This window comes from Struthio camelus, chromosome 1 (assembly GCF_040807025.1).
Source record: "Struthio camelus isolate bStrCam1 chromosome 1, bStrCam1.hap1, whole genome shotgun sequence".
In the NCBI taxonomy this organism is placed as follows: domain Eukaryota; kingdom Metazoa; phylum Chordata; class Aves; order Struthioniformes; family Struthionidae; genus Struthio; species Struthio camelus.
Window position 1 is genome coordinate 164,954,297 of NC_090942.1, and position 14,867 is coordinate 164,969,163.

The 14,867-nt window shown below is 35.9% G+C and overlaps 1 protein-coding gene across 1 annotated transcript in view; it reads left to right on the forward strand.

Annotated features, from left to right (window-relative positions):
- Positions 1-14,867, forward strand: part of STK24 (serine/threonine kinase 24) — a 64,768-nt gene that overhangs the window by 44,785 nt on the left and 5,116 nt on the right. The window contains exons 4-10 of the mRNA XM_068928634.1: positions 2,460-2,568; positions 2,686-2,843; positions 6,618-6,803; positions 7,902-8,047; positions 10,293-10,416; positions 11,075-11,143; positions 13,322-13,458. Coding sequence (XP_068784735.1) covers positions 2,460-2,568; positions 2,686-2,843; positions 6,618-6,803; positions 7,902-8,047; positions 10,293-10,416; positions 11,075-11,143; positions 13,322-13,458 — 929 coding nt within the window. The remainder of the gene's footprint in view (positions 1-2,459; positions 2,569-2,685; positions 2,844-6,617; positions 6,804-7,901; positions 8,048-10,292; positions 10,417-11,074; positions 11,144-13,321; positions 13,459-14,867) is intronic.

Below are 14,867 nucleotides of genomic sequence, written 5' to 3' on the forward strand. Positions count from 1 at the left end.
TTAGAGGCATATTTCAGAATATTTGAAAGACTAGATTGAAAAATAACTACACTAGATGAATTAACAAAATAAATTATTGCCTTTTGAATTGTAATTCGAAAGGATAATTACCAGAGCAGGTCACGTTTTCCTCAACTGGGTGCTGGCCATTCATTTTGGCCATTTAAAAAAAAGAAAAGGAAAATTTTAAAACCACAAGCCATCTAGTATTTATTGTGTTTTGTTTTGTTTTTTAATACTATTTTAGGAATAGAAATGCATATTTTAAGTTAGTGAGAATTATACTGGCTGAGAGTGGAAGTCTTTGTAGCATAGTCTGCTGTTTGCAGTTGGGGCAACTAATAAATATCTGAGGAAAGAGTGAAATTAAAAAGGCCTTTATGGAGGGATTCTTCAGGTGGCATCCACAAGACAGGAGGCTAGTGAATGCTTTTATCATGAACAACAGACCTGGAATTCCATGCTCTGCATGTATTCATGATATGTTGGTCTGATGTTACCTGTGCCTGAATATGCATTGGCTTCTTTTGAAAGTCACATCTCGCAGAAGAAAGTACATTTAATATGATTACATAAATTCTTTTTCAGTTTTGAGCTGTAATTTAGGTTTTTGGCCAATGTGAAAATACTGATATTCTCGGTCATAGTATGTTTTTGCTGACTTGCTGCTTACTAATGTGGTGCTGGCTAACATCTGGCAAAAGACGTTTTCTTCTGTTAGATATGCTGTCTCATGTTGCCAGTTCTTGAACTAGCTTTTGCAGCCTATAAGAAGCAAAGCCTTGAGAATCTCTCGGTGGATTTCAGGAACTGGCAGTATCACGTGCCCGCCTGTTTGTTGTGCTTATAAAACAGAATGTTGCTCTCTACTTGTCAGTTTTACTGAGGAAAAATTATTAATTTCTTAATTTTGTTCTGATAATATTGATTCTCTCAAAGCTAAAGAAAAGCAAAGAAATGTTTTTTAGTAAGGCTACAAAGGTAAAATATATTATCTACGTTACCTGAAACCTTACATCTGTTCCTGCCTATTAGCTGAGGATTTCAGTCCTGAGGATTTTCTAATGTTACTCATCCCTGAAATTTTAATCTGATAAGTGTTATTCCTCACTGAATGAAGCTTCAGAGGTATAAGTTCTTGCTTTGGTTGTACTTCAGTGGCTGCTACTGTGGAATAAACTAGAATATTAAGGAAGCCTCTTCAGGTAGTGGTCTTATCTTTATCTCTTTAGAGTTAGTGGCATACTCACTTTCTGGAATTTACCTCAGATGGAGAGAGCTCTGAGTTCTTCTATCCCTACTGTCTCTTCTTACAAGAATTACATCGCTCAGAACCATTTATTCTAGCAATTTGAAGATTTATAGGTTCCCTGTTTTGGGTTTTTTTGTGAAAAAAAATAACTTTTACAGTATGCAGTGCTTTTGTTAGGCTAACAGTTTGAGTTGTGTTTCAAGGAGGTTCACAAAATCCCATGCAGTAATAGCATGTGTGATTGAAGTGCTGCCTGAAGTGCTTTAGTTTCCTCTTCAGATTTTGAGATTTGGGTCTATATACAGCCGGTAGACTTGCACATCTCAGTTCAATACAATATAAATAAGAAGATTACAAGACAGACACTTTTCAAAGGTTGTGCAGACATGGCTGCAAAGCTGTAACTTGACACTGTGTCTTTATGGAGGTTTTACCAAACTTTTTAAAGATATTTTAGATAAATATAGTATTTTTTGCTTCTTGTTTGTCAGACGCTTGATATAGAGCCATGTATTTTCTTTAAAGTATTTTGGGCTGTATCTCATGTTATGAAGTAAGCAAACTGGAAGTTTTGAGATGTGGCAGAGCGAGAGAAATTAGTTCCTGAAATAAATAGGAACTAAGACAACAGCAACATTTTAAGGTAGGTCTCTCTCCTTAGGCTGAAGAAAAGACAAGGCATAGTAAGACAAATAAACTGACCCCTTCCCTGCTAAGTAGATTGGAGGAAAATAATTACAATACTGAACTATTGAATTTAATTCTCTCTCTCACACGCTCTCACACTGCTCTATAAAAATAGGAAAGTTTGTATGTGAAAGACTTGGAGAGAGGGGAACAAACTGCATGGTAATTTTGGATATCCTTCTTCTACGCAGCCAGCAGTCTTAAGTAAGTTTTTAGGAACTTGTGAATTTTGTCCGATCGATTTATTACAATTGACTGGCAGGCTCAGACGTTATTAGGTAAGTCTGACGGATAGGACATACACTATAATTTCATAAGATTCACCGCTTAGCAAGACAGGCTTTGACTAAAGACGATTGAAGTGGAATATAATTTTTTTTCATTTTATTTCATGTATTTGATCACAAATACTTGACTTGTTATTTTCTTATTTCTTTGCCATCTCGTAAGCTTTAAGTTTTATTTGTGTGTGTGTGTGTGTAGTTGTACGCACATGTGTAAATATTTTTGTGTCTCCTAGTTAGAACCTGGCTCACTTGATGAAATCCAGATTGCAACAATATTAAGGGAGATACTCAAAGGACTTGATTACTTGCATTCAGAAAAGAAAATCCACAGAGATATTAAAGGTAAATTGTTTTTTATGTGTGTTGTAACTGTTTTTAGACTAGCTCATGCAGTAGAAATGAATAACCTTGAAGTACCAAAGCTATTAATTTCAGCTGTTTCATTTTCCTTTATTCTAGCTGCTAATGTATTGCTATCTGAGCAAGGAGAAGTAAAACTAGCAGATTTTGGAGTAGCAGGACAACTAACAGATACACAAATAAAGAGAAATACCTTTGTGGGAACCCCATTTTGGATGGCACCTGAAGTAATAAAGCAATCAGCATATGATTCAAAGGTAAGAGACTTTGGTATTTCAAAGCATTAGCCAAAGTCCCTTCCTTTACTTCATTTATAAATGTTTTTGTTCAAACTTGAATTATACAAGCTGGTCTTCAGAATGTAGCAAATCATCTTTGGCTGGGTCTAGACAGGTGCACATTTTTATGATGACTAGCCACTAAAGCTGTTGGCGTGGAACGAAGCTTTCCTAATTTGTATCCAAACCTCCAAATTTTTGCGTGCTAAGCCCACCCAGATGGCAGCAAGTATTATGCTATTGACAAGTATTTCCCCATACCTTTTGTCCTATTCTATTAATGAGTGTTTTTGCTGGCTGTTTAAAAGTGAAAGAGAGCAAATATATAGAAAAAGTTAATCTCCACTGTTTTGAGTTCTTTTTTTTTTTGAAAGGGGAAAAAAAAAGCAGCACTGTTAAGGGTATGGATTTGACTGTTGTGCAAACATGCTATTTGAAAGTGCTGTTGTTCATGATCTGTGGGAGAATGGGCTGCATAGTCCCATGTTCCACAACTCAATGAGAAAGGATGACCTGTTTCTTTCCACCATCATCCAAGCAAGGAACTGGCCAATACTGACACAGTGGTTTACATCATCTGTGATATTACTTCCTTCCCTTTGATATCTTAATGTGTAGAGGTCATTTGAAAAGAGCTAGCGGGGCTCTATCGAGCCTCTAGAAGCTTCAAAGACCTCAAATTCATAATGTTGAGTAAAGCAGGTTTTTTTGTTCGTTTGGGGGCTTTTTTAGGTTTGGCTTTTGGGAATGACTTTTTCTTGAACGCACCGTGATTCACTTAAACACATCTCAGGTATTAAATTCTGGCTGCTTCATTCCACAATGTCCCGGGTACATAAAAAGTTCTTAAAAGCTTGATCAGTGCCCTGCAAAGCTAGAGCTCAAGATCTGAATGAGGTAGAGATACATATTTGTGTCTGGGAGCCTTTTGACATTTTGAAAGCAGACTAAGCTGTCTCTACAGACAGCTTTACTAGTGTTGGGCAACAACCACTTTGTAAGGCCTCTTTATTTTATTTTATCTTATACATGAGTGAGAAAGCAGACATTCAGTGCTAACCTAATTTTCTTTCCATGAGCTGATCATATTTGAGGAGTGTCCTTTTTATAGTGTACATCCAGTGAGGGGCAAGTAGTTGCTGTTACCCAGTTTTGTTCCTTCCCCTCTCCAATCCTGTTACTTACCCTCATGCTAATGGGATTTCTCAAAGGGCCTGAAAGTGCTCTGCTAATGATATGCTATGCTCATCTGCTCCTTTCCTCCCTTATTGTGTTGCTGTTCGTGCCTCATGCCAACTATTAAATTGCTTATTGTTCCTTCTCTCTTTGGGTTGATATCTTTGCTCATGCTGACTGCTGAAACTGTACAATTGTGCAAGGGTAAGCAAAACCTGAGTTACGACAGAAAGCCACTAATGTGGCTAAAAGAAGGTAGATGCAGCTTGAGATCTAATACCGCTAATAATTATTACAAAGCTTAAGCTCTTTTGTTAATACAGAAGTGCTTCTTAACATTACTGGTAGCTGATGGTCTTCCTGATCATAATCTACACTGTATTGTCAACTCATGTATTAGTTCTGCAAGAACTATTTTTCCAATATGTTGATTTCTACTCTAAACATTTTTAGATATTACAGTATAACCAAACTTCATCTGAATTCAGGTGTGCTTCTGAATCCTTTCATCCTTTCAAACACAGATTTCAGAATTGAAGAGAGACTTTTGAAGAATTTCCTTACATGAAGTACTTGAAATTTAAAGCTTTTGGTTGAAACAATATATCTTTATTGTCTTTACGTTACTTTACAATGTTTTTAACATTCCTGTTATTGTCTCGCAAGCTTGTATAAAAATAATGAAGGCTTAAATATAAGGTGGTGATTTTGAGTATAGTCTTATTTCTTGCCAAATGTAAATTTTGGAAACATAAATACAGAGTATCTTTTGTTAAGGTAGAGAAGCAATTGGTTGAATAGATCAAAAATGTCAAATGGACATACTTTATGTGTTTTTGAAAAATGAAGTTTCAATTCAGGATTTGATAAGTGCATACATTTTGTGTATTTTTCTTTGAAAATTGGTGAAATTAAACAATATCAAACCAAGTCCAAATTTATGTTCCTAATATTATGTTCTCAATAGTACATCATATTTCAGGACTGCTCAGATGTAAGTGAGCTATGCATTCCTGTTCCTTACCTGCTATACAAAATCTACTCATTCCTTAGATGTTTTATTCAGTCCCATTCCCAAACTGTTTGTTTCTCTAAGATACTCCTATCATTCCTTCTCTGACCATGTGTAGTATTTACAAGGTACTGTAATATTTGTGTTTATTGCTTAAAAATAAACAAGAAATGTAACATTTGACATGGGTGCTAAAATTTCACCAACTTGTATCAGAGGTATGTAAATAATGATTCAGAGCCATGCATTTTGGAACTTAGTATTTCCAGGTGGCTTGTGTGAGAGTAGAAAGTTAGCTGTAACAACATTCACATGTTAATGTGATAAATAGCTAATCTGCGAGGAGTACTTTGTAGCAAAAATTTGGACTTTATTTTTCATTTTCTCTTGTAATTCATTTTTAAAGTCACAGTAATCCATTGGGATAATAGTAGAGAAAATCTTTTAGCTGCCAAAAATCAGTCTCAATCATAGGGAAAAAAAATTCTAAAATAACAAGATATGACTAAAATAGTTACATGACATTAAAGTTACCACCTGCTTTTTTCTTTCCCCATTTTTTATTTATCTTTCCCCTCATCATTTATTTCCTTTTCTCTAAGCCGTTTGTTCTCTGATGTAATGTCCTCATAGTAGCCTTCCCTTCTTTCTAGCTGCTGTTACTCTGTCAGTAATTCTTATTCCTTCCTCCTGTGTTCTTTTGTTTTCTTTCTTTATCTGAAAGTCAATATCTTCTCTTACCTGTTTTAATTTGCCTATATCTAGTTCTGCACCTTTCTGCTGTATAGCTTCTAATAGCAACATAAATATAGTTTTAAAAATCTCTCTTCCTACTGTACCTGGCTGTTCTTTGGCTATACGAGCATCAAAGTTGAACTGATTTTTACTCCTTTGAATGAGAGAGGAAAGGCTTATGGCAATACTGCACTAAATTGTAGTTAGCAATGATTTGCCAACTCCTACCTGATCCTGTGGGAATAACTGTTGTTCAAGACTTGAAACTGTACAAATCTTAACGTGGTAAAATTTACGGATGGTATAAGGTTGTTTGGATGTACTTGGATGTGGTAGATAAAATGCTGTTTTATAACAACTTTACTAATCATTGCTTTAGAAGAGGCTTCTGGAACTGTTGTACAGCATTACTCTTAAAAAATTGTTTCAAAATCGATTCTAACTGTGAGTGAAATGGTATTGATTTCAGAAAGATTTAAAACTCTAATATGCAGATCTGCTTTTTGAAGTAGAATAAAAACAAGTGCTGAACTTTATGCACTCCAGTATGTGTGATTATATGCTGTGTAGAGAATAATGGCTGAGCGTTTATGAACTACACTTTAACGAGGCTAATTTTAATTCAATAAAATAAGCTGTAGACCAGATATAGAGGTTTAAAACAATGTGCTCTAGGAGACACAGAAAAAAGGGAGCAGATAGGTGGGGGATATTAACAAGAGCAATTTGCATATGAAAATGATTTACAGTAAAGGTTAACATCTACCTTTACCAGCAACATTGTTTCCTTTTCTTTTGCAGCCTAACCTTTGAAGTGTTGTTTGTTACAGGCAGATATCTGGTCGTTAGGCATAACAGCCATAGAACTTGCAAAAGGAGAGCCACCTCATTCAGAATTGCATCCGATGAAGGTGTTGTTCCTCATCCCTAAGAACAATCCACCAACGCTGGAAGGAAATTTCAGTAAATCTCTCAAAGAATTTGTTGAAGCCTGCTTGAACAAGGACCCAAGCTTTGTGAGTTTCAGCTGTTTGTCATCTTCTAGTAAAAAACTTGCCCATTTTACACGAATTCTCTATGAAAAACTCCTTTGCAGGGGGTTTAGAGGGAAATATATCAGTAATGTATTTCGAGAGATTAATGGAAGTTAAAACTTGCTATTTTAAGGTTGAAATGCTTTTCCCTGTATTGATAACAGTACTATTCAGTTAGCATTCTAGTTTTCAAAAATAAAGTGGACAAAGCATTTTAAGATACATAGGCAGAGTGAAATAGGTAAGGAAATAGCCCACCAGTAGATAAACTTGATCAGATGTATGTCGTACAACTTAGAGATATCTTATCAAGAGATTTAACAAAACCACTTCAATGTATTATGGCTCCTCTCAAGAGAGTCAATATATGTGTATGCTTTTTTTAAAGCAGTTTGAAAAATCAACTGTTTAATTAAAAAAATATACATTTAGGAGTTCAGGTCGTAGGTTTTTTGGTGCCTTTTTTTTAACGTGTGCAAACTTGTGGGTTCAAAATTTTTTTTTTAACCTATTCTCTTTAGTTCTTTTTTACTTGAAAAGGTTTCTGCTGTGCGGGACTTCAGTACAGAAATTGGTCTAAATGGGAGATAGATTTCCTTGTAAATTTTTTTTTTGGGGGGGGGGGGGGGGGGCTATCAATTTTAATAGCTGGATCAGTAAAGCACTTGTACAAAAAATAAAATTCCTGGCAGAAAGCTTTAAGAAAGAGGCAGCAGTTCTCATATTGTTCTAATATAGCCATATGGATGTTTGAAAATTCTGTCCCAAGTGATGCCAGAGGCTGCAGTTCATTCAGTTGAACATCAAAGGAAGTTAATATGTAGTTTTGGCACTTTTGAAAAGTTTATCCTTTAGTCTCTGTGTAGCAAAAAGTGCTTTCAGCTTTCCTAGTATGGGGCAACATACTCACTAGCATCTTACTTTTTTTGTAAATACAAATGGCAATATTTTAAGATGCACAGTATCAACACAAAGCCTGTGACAGTATTGCTTAGTTTGCTTAATAATCTCTTTATAGTGATATAACTATGAGTCATTTCAACACTGTCAAATGCAATTAAAAAATTCATTTCTTTTAAGAGACCGACTGCAAAGGAACTGTTAAAACACAAATTTATTTTACGAAATGCAAAGAAAACCTCCTACCTGACTGAGCTTATTGATAGGCACAAGAGGTGGAAGTCTGAACAAAGTCACGATGACTCCAGCTCTGATGACTCAGATACGTAAGTTTGATGAATTTGTAAAACATCCTTTGTAAATATAGAAGCTGAGTGGTTTCTTCTGCCACATATGTTGTTTTACCTACTTATATTCTGTTATTTATTTACAGCTTCTCATGTTAGTAGCCTTGGTTAAACTAAGGAAATCTTAATTTCAGTGTTGCAAGGGATTTCATGTAAAACTTTAAGTCACTGAGAACAATTCATCTGGCCCATTCTCTGGTATCCTCTGTGAGGTGAGGTCTAGGGACCCTTATCCACATAAGGCCAGCTGTGCTTCTGTCACCGGAGCAGAAGGTAGGCCTCACCCTGCACGGCCAGGTAGCAGGTGTGCACATGTACTGCTCTGTATGTGCGTGTGACCACCTAAGGAGGAGAGTTGTATCCACTCGCTGGCAGGTTGGCCTTCATTTTGGCCATCTGAGTAAATGGGCAGAAGAATATCCTTGCATATAAGATATGGCTATTGGAATAATGGCTGCATGATAATGGGGCTTGGGGGCAAAAGCGCATTCCATGGATTTCTTTATGATAGATTTTTTGGCCCACCCTTCCAGGAAGGTTATGCCGCTGCAGCATGGTAGTCATAAAATACCAAATTACTTGTAGAAAAAGGAGGAATGCTGTAAATATTTTCAGATTTCTTTCCTTTCCAATTTTTAGTTCTCCATCAAATTTAGATGGAACTGCTCAGTAGTTTCAAGAGAAAAGCATATTAAAATAGTGAAGACTGAGTTATGAAGTTTACTCTGGTAGTCTAATTTTGAGAATAGGTATTGTCAGTTTGCAGTTTAAACAATGTGACTTTTGAAAAAAAAAAAGTGAAGGGAGTGTCACGTTTTCCTCATGAGTTGATTAAATTTCTCATTGCAATAAGGAAAACACAATTGTTCTCTGTGATTCCAGTCTGTGTGCTAATGGCAAGCCTCAGACTGGTTATGATTTTCTGGCCACTGTGACAACTGTAGGTTTGTCCTACCTTATTGATGGCTCAATTCCTAGGTTCCAAAAACCAGATCTGATTTGGAAGTTAAAGTATTGGTCCTAAACTGATCTCATTTCGGTCTGAGATTGCAGTTCATTGTTCCTGTGGAATAATGAGACCAGTTTTAACGGCATGGCATAGGAGAGTACTGGAACTAGAACGGTTTTTGAGTGCTTATGAGATGATTTAACATTACATCTAATACTGCTTTCCCGTCCTCTGTTTGCCTAGCAGCCTTTGTGTTAAATGTGATCAGAGGGAGTGTTGATTTGGCATGCTAATACAATGGAATACTAATTTTCCAAATCAATGATAAATATTTTTCTGTAGTAGGATCAACTTGCTAAAGCTAACGTATACATGGGAAGTAGACCTATCTCTTTCAAAGACAGCCAGAATTTAGATATTACTTCAAACATAAATATTGGAGAATTTTATTACACTTATCTCCTGCTTCTTGGCTTGCTAGGTCACTATGAATACTTTTTGCACAATGGCCACTTGATGCCCTTTTAATTGATGGCGTTCTTGAAGATTAGTCCTAATTCATGATTTGGAAAGAAATTTATGCTGGTGAGAAGAGAAACATCATGCTGTGACTGTTAGTGTCAGCATAAGTATATGTGTGTTTTTAACTTCGGAAGAGTTAAAAGGCTGCTTTTCTTCACTAAGCTGTTCACAAAATAGGAGACAAAAGATGCATTTGTGGTGGTGTAGTTTGTTAAATCCATGCTGTATCAGTACTACTTTAGCCAAGTTTTTTGAGTCAGGAAGAAATCATTTACCTTGCAAATTGAGGCAGGGGATGAACCAACTTCCTCAAAGGTATTCTAAGCTAGTGTCTTAGCTATTTTTCTAGGCAGAGAAGTGGAAGAACTCTTAAGTATTTTCCCTTCCCTTGCCTAGTAGTTTGAGATCCTCTGCTGAAGCCAGTTTTCAGAAAGCAATAAAATAGCTGATGCTCCTTGTTTGTGAAACTTGGGAAATTGTTTCTGATCTGCAATGCTTATCTTTCTTCTTAAAGTTAATTTAACATTTAGTAAAGTACCTTAGTTTTTTAGTTTTTTTTAATAAATGCCTTTAATTTTGCAAAAAGATAAATTACATTATTTTTCCCACTTGTCTCGATATTCCTTGTCCTGCAGTATAGTATCCTGATTTTAGTCTTGAAAGAAAGCTTTATGCTCAGTCTACATACTGAAGAATATTGACAATGAGATGTGAGTACTAAAACTTTTTTTTTTTTTTTTTTAAACTCCTAAGTGAGCCAGACGGTCAGGCTTCTGGAGGGAGTGATTCAGGAGACTGGATCTTCACAATCAGAGAAAAAGATCCCAAGAGTCTAGAGAATGGAGCAGCCCAGCCTTTGGAATTGCAAAGAAATAAGGTACTTGCACATATGCACACATGCTATTGCCGGGACAGTGAGGAGAAGGCTGTGTCCTGTTTTATTTTGAGTTAACTTTACCATGTATTTTCTTTCTTTCAAGGGATTTTAAGCCAGTACAGTACAAAGCTAGACAGGGTTTTTAGGGAAAGCATGCTTTACTCTTCTTTTAGACAAAAGACTACAATGTAGCAAAGAATGTTCTTCGAGTCCAAAAAAAAAAAAGGGAGGGGGGTGGTATTTAGTTGCTGCACCACCTTACTTTCTGCAGCCTGTGTGTCTGGGACTGGTGGAGGTATCCTAGCTGGGAAAATTCTTGATGTTTGCTCTTATCTGAACTGGAGGCACATAAAGGTCTTTGCTTAATAAATTTCAGCATCTGCATGACTGGGTGCATGGTGAGGAGGATTTTGGTGGGATGGGGGTTAATTTTGAACTTGCGTGTATCTGAGATGCTAAAGCCTCAAACTTTAATCCACCCTCCCTTCCCCATACTGTTATAGATCAGCCTGGTGCAAATGTTTTACATATTTGTATGTATATAGCAACACATTTTTCATATAGTTTGTTGGAACTATTTTTTTCTGTAATTAGAAACAGAAAGCAACGAAGACACTTTTTCAGAAATAAAATTGATTAGATTTTTTTTTCTTTAAAGGAAAAGGATATCCCAAAGAGGCCTCTATCCCAGTGCCTGTCTACAGTTATATCCCCTTTGTTTGCAGAGGTAAATTATTGCGTTAAAATTTAATTAATTCTAGGATTTATGTCTCTGAAAAATGGAATAGTATTATAGAAAAACTCAAGGTTTCTACATCCCATTTGGAAATTGATGTGTTAGTCCTCCTTATAGCTCTAGTTGTAGCCTTTGCTTTCATGCATGTAATCTTTTGAAGTTTGACTTTTGCTTCTAACAATACTTATGCATGGTAGTGACATGCATTAACCATGCTAGCCTAAAGCAATGCATATGAAAAATAAACAGATAAAATGGCATTAAAAAAAGGAATACTGCAATTCAAACATTTATACTCCTTTTTATCTGTCATTTTATCTGTTATACTTCAATTCTTTACAACCATGCGGCTGCAGATTAGGCCAGCAAGAATGGAACTTTTGAATTTCAATTTTGAAAACTATGTTGTATTCCCATTCTGAATTTTATACTAGTTTTTGCTTATTCTTCCAAATACTTTATTGAAGTCTCATGAAAAAAAATCGTATGAAGAGGAAGCCAGATGTTTATGAAGATGTGATTATTTAAAAATGCTGATAGAAGTCTATTTAAGAAACAAAAACTCCACTTCCACTCTATCTTTGATGTGAAAGATTTTTATTTAAATGTTTTCAATCCTTGTAATTGTTACAGAAATAAAGGTAGAGATAATTTTGTTCTAGTAAAAGGATGTTATCCTAATTTTATTGTAATGAATGAAGCCCTGCCTCGGAGGATTATCATCAAATTTTGCCTGCTGTTCGGTAAAGGTATTGAGTGTAGTAAAGCAGTTAAACTTATTTAAAAGGGAAGAGCTCTGTCTTAGGTTATTCACACTCGATATTAAATGGGCCTGTTATTCTATGTAAAATGGAAAAATATTTGAAATAGGGATTTTGGCATTTTCCATTGCAGATCTTAATGTATTATGACTGACTTGCTTCTTTTCAAAATTCCTTTCAATTCCCTGCCTTCCCATCTCCCAAAAGTTTCTGGTTGCTCTGCATCTCCTTCAGATTTCCCTTCTCCCTCATATCATGAGTGATGTTGGTTGTGTACCCACTGTCTTCTACAATCTGTCCTCCATTTTCATCCTTTCTTTATTTTCCATTGTCTTTTCCTCCGTATCCTTTATTACATGTCTTTTAGAAATATCTGCTCTGTGTTCTTCCTTCTCATGGCATCACTCACTAGTGACTGTCTTATGCTTTGCCTTGCTTGCTTCCTTTTCTTATTTTCTTATTTTCTTATTTTCTTATTTTCTTATTTTCTTATTTTCTTATTTTCTTATTTTCTTATTTTCTTATTTTCTTATTTTCTTATTTTCTTATTTTCTTATTTTCTTATTTTCTTATTTTCTTATTTTCTTATTTTCTTATTTTCTTATTTTCTTATTTTCTTATTGTTACTTGCTGTCCCCCGTGAGTGAATGGTTCCCCTAGCACTGCTGCAGCAACATAAATATTTTTCATTGCAGTCCTTATGAATATTGGCATTTACTTCCATCCTTATAGTGTGCAGCTAGCAGCAGAGGCTGTAGAAAATTTTTCCTCAAACACTTCCTTGTTGTATGCTTTCACACTATGGCAGGGGAGTCTTAGACTGATGTCTGCTGTTTGGTTCGTTCTTTGGACTCCTCTTCTATGTAGCTTCTGGTGGATGGCTACAACTTTCCCAAACTGTTCCAAAATTTCATCGCAGTGTTTCCTTTCTTATGGGCATGTATTTTCTTATGGATAGTCTGTTACAGATGCTGATAGGGTGAAAACATTTTCTAACAGAGCTCTCACAAATGCACCTGCAGCATGTATGTGTAAGCTCTAGGTGTATAGGTAAGTATACTGAAGGGAGCATGTGTAAGGAATACGTCTTGAAATCTAGCAGCAAATACTAAAATAGTAAATAGGACATCTTTCTCAGGATGCTTTGTCATGAATGTTTTTGAATGTTAGCACACTGAAAAGAATGTTTAAATGACTGGAATCTTGTAAAGGTGAAGGACATACTGATAACTGCTGCAAAGACTGACTTAAGGGTGAAAAAGTCTTCAGGATGTGAGGGTGTATAATGGAAGTCAAATTCTGACATTGTGAACACCGGCAGTTGCTCCCTAGCTAGCTTTTGCATTATATTGTTTATGAAAATATTTATGAATATCATAGTAATGTATCTCTGACTTTTTTCTTTCAGTTGAAAGAGAAAATTGAGGTGTGTGGTGGCAACATAGATTCCATAGAAGAACTGAGAAAGGCTATTTATTTAGCTGAAGAGGCTTGTCCAGGCATTGCAGATAACATGGTGTCACAGCTTGTGCAGAGGCTTCAGAGGTAATAAAACTATTTCACTGAGGCTTACAGAAAATTGCAGATCTTGTTTTTCATTTACTTAACTAGTGTTAAATTGAAAGGATTAGTTTCTACTTAGAGGAAAAAGGTTTTGTGCTTACAGTATGCACAATTAGAAGTGTTTCCTTGGTGGAAAAAAACCCTAATATCAGCAGTTCTGATTACTAGCTTCAAGTGATAGCTCATATGTGCATTCCTATTGGTGTAAGTATTTTGTGTCACTTGAGACTTTTCCCTTTGCATTACCCATAGGGGACATTGACACCTCTCTCACTGTTTGGAGATATATATATCCATATATATATATATATATATATGTATGTATCTATGTATGTATATTGCAGAGGATGCCCTACATTATTCTTAATTTCTTTTACCTGCTTTGATAAAATTGAGTGTTCTGTTTGTTTGTATTTCTTTCAGTTGCATATAAAGCAGTTCCTTGTTCATTAAGGATAGTCCGTATGGCCTTTCAGCTGTTCCTCCAAAAACAGCTTTTTGAACTGCTTCGGAAGGTCAGATTTCGTAAGAGATTTACTTACTACCTAGATTAGGAACATATACTTAATGCTCAATTTGCTCTTCTTTTAAATACTGCACAAGAATAAGATCAGGATAAATTTCAGAATTACTGCTTGAAGAGCCTGTAAATGCTTCCTTGAATCCAGGAACCCACACCTATTGTGAATCTACACCATCTGGGTTGAATTGCTTGGTAACATAAAATGTTCATGTCAGTAATTTACCATGTACTGCTGCCTTAGAAAGGTTTGCCCTGGGCAGGTATCTCACTTATACTGTCTCTAACTGCAGCCTTGTAAAGTTTAAGAACTCATATCACTGAAGTTAAGGTAGAGAATTGCCAGGCTGAGACTCTTTCAGTAAAAACCAATGTTGAAAAATCTGCAAGCCGAAATAGTCTTTCTTGCTTTCTGGATTGTTAAGAATGAAGCCCAGTCAGCATCTCTCGTGCTGAAGGGAGACTCCTTGATGCCAGATATCCTGGTTCTCCTTATATTTGATTCTGACAGGCTCAAAAGAGTTTCTAGAACTTCTGTCTGAGCTTCTGTTTTCATTAGGGGATCCAAAACTGACCGTCTTTCATCAGCTCCTGGTTTTACTGTCAAAGTTTCTATCAATCTGGTGCAAGGCCTGCCTGGAATTGGGAATTTCAGAGGCATTTTATTCTGCAATCAAAGCTGAAAATGACTTTGTGTGGAGGCAGGCTTTCCACTGGGCACTTCTTTGGTGGGTGCTGGAGATAATCTTTACCTGTACCTGTCAAAACAGCAACGGCAGTCATCATTTTTGTTCTAGGAAGTAGATTTCGGAACCCTTTGTATGCTCAGTTAGCATTTTGTTTTTCTTCTGATTCTGCCTTCCTTGGACTG